The sequence below is a fragment of the Penaeus monodon genome, chromosome 28, assembly GCF_015228065.2.
Source record: "Penaeus monodon isolate SGIC_2016 chromosome 28, NSTDA_Pmon_1, whole genome shotgun sequence".
NCBI classification, from domain to species: domain Eukaryota; kingdom Metazoa; phylum Arthropoda; class Malacostraca; order Decapoda; family Penaeidae; genus Penaeus; species Penaeus monodon.
The window spans coordinates 34349493-34355127 of record NC_051413.1 but is presented as its reverse complement, the minus strand read 5'-3'; the positions used below and the strand labels follow the sequence as shown (position 1 = coordinate 34355127).

Below are 5635 nucleotides of genomic sequence, written 5' to 3'. Positions count from 1 at the left end.
GAGACACTTCCAGACAAAAAAGATCCTGAATAAAAAGAAAAAACCTGCCAGAATATGTAAATCCTGAAGAAATTAAACAGAAAAAACAGACCCTAAATACAGAAGAGAATATACCGAATAGAAAAAAAATGAGCCTGGAAGATATAAGTAACTGGATAATACAAGTGGAACTACCTGGCAGAAAGTAGGCTCTGAAGACTTGATTTAAAAAGTAGACCTTTGAGAGAAAAGAAAAATAAAAATAAATGAGAGACTTCTATCAGAAGAATTCTGCCCCTGGGAATGAAAGGAAAACAGAAGAGACATTTTGTAGCCGAAAAAAAGCCTTAGTAACAGACAAGAGAAAATCCACCAGGCAGAAGAGTTAGATTTTGAAAATAAATTGAGGAGAAAATACCTGAAAACAAATCCAACGAAGTCATCGTCAGTGCTCTCAATCGTAAAGGTTCCTTCGAAGTCAACGCTGCCAAGACTCACATCACCTGGCAAAGTTCGAGGACTAAATTGTAGCCGGTACATGATGTGCAGTGAATGGTCTGAATAAAAGTGGTGGCGTAGGACCAAGGGGCTTCAGTGACGCCTGGGACAGAGGTAGTAACTACTGCAAAATAGCATATCCAGCAGTACCGGATAGAGAAACGTGTATATTATAAAAAAAAAAGAAAAAGAATTACAGTCTAAAACCATGAATCCATTATTTACTCATAAGAAAAAGAGAATGTAAAAAATACCCTTATTAAAAGGAACCAATAATATCTAGCAATCTAATTTCCACAGAATTATAGCCTTGCCCTTAAACTCCCATTTCTTCAGACAAGGCAGCCATTACCGTGCATAAGAATAGTACCAGCAAAGCCAAATCTTTAAAGATGGACAGTCCCTATAATGCCAAACTAGTTAACAAACCCCACCCAACCTTCTATGCCATTAACCCTCGTCCCCTAGTTTACGGTAGATTGGGATTATAGGATAATTAGGTAGTTTCTGGTCACAGCAAAAGAGGTAAAAGTAAAACAGTGCAGATCCAAATTTCAGTGGCAGATCCAGGGGTGTATACTCGAAAGAAGCCTTAGACTTAAGGAGCGCTCGAAGCCTTAACGGTCCTGCAGCAACTCAAGTCACCGGCCATCTAAGGCGCTGTGACTTAGCTTCGTATACGCCAACGTTTATTCCGGCGCCGTATCTCCGCTATGTGGCCACACACCATCGTAAATTACTTACGGAATAGGAGCTTCATGACCAATCGCAGCTGCTGTTTTAGACAGCTCTTAGGGAATCTGAGTTTGCAAACACAATGCTGTGTCCAGCCCATACAAAATAAAATCTTAACTATCTTTTCAAAATTGGTACAAGAGTTAAAATATGCAATATTCTTTACATAAAATATCCTAACCTTATTAACAAATGCATGAGTATCATGAAATATAGGATCAAAGTATTATCTCCTTGGTTGGTTAGTTTTTACTTTGTTTGTGGAATCGGTTCTAAAAGCAGCTCCTATAGTCCAGATTTCATTGAAGTTTTCTCTTTTCCTTTTTATAGTCTGACCAATGCTGGCCATACATACCGATGGCAGCAGAGGTCTCTCCTTCTTCTCTTTGGTAGAACCCTGTCCTTCCAGGTAAAAAATACCAATTGGGTGTGTGATAGGGCTCTTCCAAGGGAACCACCATCACTCTTCTGAAATGGAAAAGATCACGAGCCTAAAGGATACCGTAGGCATAAAAAACAATAGAAATAAAACAACTGTTCCTACTCAGCAAACAGAACAAACGTGTTGGAAAGATTTACTTGAATTCTGTAGTGAAGACCTGGGCGTTCTTTGGGCAGTTGTCGTTGCCATCAGGAACGCCATCTTTGTCATAGTCACCTTCACAGTCATCGCCAATCCCATCTCCATCAGAATCGGTCTGACTGCCATTGGGGACAAGAGGACAGTTGTCGTTGGTGTTGAGAATGCCATCGCCGTCGGCATCAGTGTCGCACGCATCGCCATTGCCATCAGTGTCACTGTCCTTTTGGTCACTGTTGGCGATGTTTGGGCAGTTGTCCAAGTCATCTTGGATGCTATCACTGTCAAATGTAATTCTGAAGATTAATATATTATGAATACAGCATGATGCATTGTACACATAAGAGCACCAAGGATAAGCAATGTATATCAACTTTCTCCCTTTTGCATCAAGATAACAATAGCCGTATTGCAATAGACACAAACACAAATACACCAGGTATACACCTAATACAACAGGACACTATGCATTGACACTGTTATGCCCTGCATGGTTTCAGATTTTTGGAATACTGCAATAACTGACCTGTCTGTGTCTGTGTCAGTGTCACAGACATTACCAACAAAGTCCTGGTCTGTATCAGCCTGGTCGGCGTTGCTATTTGAAGGGCAGTTGTCACATGCATCGCCCACTCCATCACCATCACTGTCCAGTTGGTCAATGTTAACAACATCCGGGCAGTTGTCACCTCCATTGGCAACACCTGATGGTAGACAAATGGATTAAATTTATTTTTTCCTATTATGATAATGTTTTTTATGACTACTACTGTTTGTTTCATATTTACCTGTGCCACATTTATTATCTATTACTTTGTCAGCCTTTTTTATTATTATTAAAGGGATTCTTTACTCCTGTGAGAAAAAGGTTTTGGAGCTTTGCTGGATATTAATATTATCTAATTATTGCTGTTGTTAATGTTATCATTTATAGTACTACAAACAGTGTCACAATGTCACAGTTATGATTATCATCATTACTCTTGTTATTAGGACTATTCCCATTATCGCTCCTACTACTAAAACAACTTTTATAACAATCTTATTCTCCTAATTCTCAGACATATGATAACTATTACCATCTTCATCTACATCTGTGTCACATTCGTCGCCAAGACCGTCACCATCAGCATCACGTTGTGTCAGATTGGGTGTTGAGGGACAGTTGTCACAGGCGTCACCATGTTGGTCTAAATCACTGTCTGCTTGGTCATTATTCATCACCGTCGGACAGTTATCCTACAGATGATTGATCGGAACAGTGATTATCTTGAATCATTATAAATTTACCAGGTTGCTGAGAGTTTCAAATGCATAACTATGCTTCTCTATTATACAAGACGTATCCTGCTGCAACAGACAAAAGACAAAAATGTGAACAGATGGATAGAGAAGAGTATGAAAACAGAAATAATGTTTTCATACAGTTTGTAATACCAAATCAGATGTTCCTTACAAATTCGATGCTCCTCCCATCGCCGTCGATATCGAAATCGCAAGCATCACCAACATCATCCCCATCAGCGTCGAGCTGTTCTGGATTGTAGATGTCGATGCAATTGTCTGGACGGCAGCGCACGTCAAGGCACCCCAGGTCCGCGTCGGGCCTTCCATCCATATCCCTGTCGGGGCCGCACAATGTGCCATCACCGGCCTCTCCTTTTGGGCACTGTTAAAAGTATGGATAAGTGTACACACCCAGCACAGGCAGTATCAGTTATGTATGGTATGTACACCACAAAACCAGAATGAGAACATTATATGCGACATACTTTGACATTTTTCCTGATCATTGAGGCATTCTAGGCAACCATACCAAGGGCTGTAGCAGCGACCAAGCCGGGTGTGCTTCGCAGGTGTAGAAAGGCGCCGTGAACATGTGGTTACAGAACTTTCCCTCGGGACACGGTGTGCCTTGACAAGGGTCTGTAAATGAGCTTGATTAAGGTGAAACTTTTTTCCCACTCCCTATATTCCTTTTCAGAAGTGATCTACAGAATCACATGTTGTTTTCTACCTAAAATATCAAATGCAAGTCTAATTGCATCTGTGTTGCTTAAAAGCAATGTCCAGACTCAACGAGGGAAATTTCTTAGAGTGGAACAACTTAACCTTTGTTAAAAAAAAGTCTTAATATTCACATCCAACATACTTACTAATGCAATTGGTGCCATCTCCATCATAGCCTGGTTGACATGTGCATGTGTGGCTCGTGTCAGTGATTGTGCAATCTGCGTGGCTGTGGCAATCCCAGCACGGCGGATACATAGTCCACTCTTCAGTTTCCACCAGAGCTTGTTGTGATGCTGACAACTCATTGTACATCTCCTGAGGAACCTGGTCTGTCACGATAAGATATTTGAAAATATATATTATTTTTAATTATTGCAAGTTATTATATCTTTCCGCATAAATAGGAACCTGTTAAAAATATTTGTATAAAAAAAGAGAGGGAAAGAGAGGAGTAAGAAATGGGAAAGGGCTGAATGGGTAAGCGGGAGAAACATTGATAATAAGAGAACAGACAAACAGAAAGAAAACATAAGGGCATACCGTAAATCATTCTCAAAGCGTTTAATTGAACACTATATTTCTCGGCCTTGAAGTCGCCGATCCCTTTCATTGGGTGGCAAGGACCATTATCAAACATCCGTTACTTTGTGAATATCAGACATTACTTCACTTGTGAACTGAAATTTTCTTTGTCAAATAGTGTGTAAAATACATTTTTTTTACATTCTTTTCTTTTAAAAAATCGTCCCAGGGGGCAGGCACTCCGGTCATATTGGAAAACTGATGCAATAAAAAGGCTGTTCATTTGGAAAGCTTCTCCTAGAAACAAAGCTTTGCGTGTCAAAGGAAACTTCTGGTGGCTGTGAAAAAAAAAATGTAGTAGATAGTCTTTCGACGTTTTATTTATGGAATAATAGTTAGTAGTGGGATTTCTTTCATAAAGCAAAACTTCATAGATATCAGTGAAATAAAGAAAACTATACAAATGTCTGTCATGGACACAGACGACTGAGAAAGTATATGAAAACTAACTATACTAATATTTCATCACAAAACCCAAATATCCAGTTAGCATGAGGCAATTCCTCTCCTTACTGAGACACAAAGCAACTTTAGGGCATTCTGGACAATCAAATTCCCTTTCAACAGTGAAATGAACACTCTCCCTTGGCATATATGCTCTTTACCTCTTCTAAGAAGTTTCTAGCCGTATATCTTCCTAGCAATGCCGCTCTGTAGAAAACTCCCTTGAACATGCTAATGAGGGCCTAGCTGAAGGACTCGCTGACTCCCTGTTGGCTGGAGCCCAGTATAATTCTCAGTAGACTTCAGCCTGCTATAGCTGATATATAGTACCTGCTATCTAAACTGTCATATATGATCGTTTGCCCGATAAAGGGTTAAAAAAAGGGAATATCATAGGACATGGTATGAATATGGAATAATTCGCCTAGACATGCACTTTGTTTGAAACTTAACTGCAGGGACAAAGGAGCAACATCAGGGTCGAAAATAAAAGATCACTTCCTCGTCCTAAATTCCCCCAAATCCCATGAAAACAGCAACACCACCAACCGTTGCATCTGTACTTAATATTTGCCCAGGTGATTGCCGGCATCGCCTGGCAGAACGGACCAAACCGCCCTCCCCGCAATACGTCGTTGTAGATGTTGCCAGAATCCGCGAGCAAAGTAGGGCCTGTGCTGAGGAAGATGCGGATGGTACCAATCAGAGGACGATGGAGGACCCTTAAGCGATAAAGGAGCTTTGTCGACCAAGGAAAGGGATTGCGCCAAAGGAGTTCCGTCTGGAAAGAAGTTTAACGTTACA

General features: G+C 40.4%; 1 protein-coding gene across 1 annotated transcript in view; it reads right to left on the bottom strand.

The window, feature by feature from the left end:
* LOC119590995 (cartilage oligomeric matrix protein-like) overlaps positions 1-3034 on the bottom strand; it is a 7655-nt gene extending 4621 nt beyond the window's left edge. The window contains exons 1-5 of the mRNA XM_037939728.1: positions 2872-3034; positions 2319-2496; positions 1792-2073; positions 1568-1680; positions 398-482 (exon numbers count right to left, since the gene is read on the bottom strand). Of these exons, the coding sequence (XP_037795656.1) occupies positions 398-482; positions 1568-1680; positions 1792-2073; positions 2319-2496; positions 2872-3013 (800 nt within the window). The 5' untranslated portion in view covers positions 3014-3034. The remainder of the gene's footprint in view (positions 1-397; positions 483-1567; positions 1681-1791; positions 2074-2318; positions 2497-2871) is intronic.
* Between the last annotated feature and the right edge of the window lie 2601 nt (positions 3035-5635).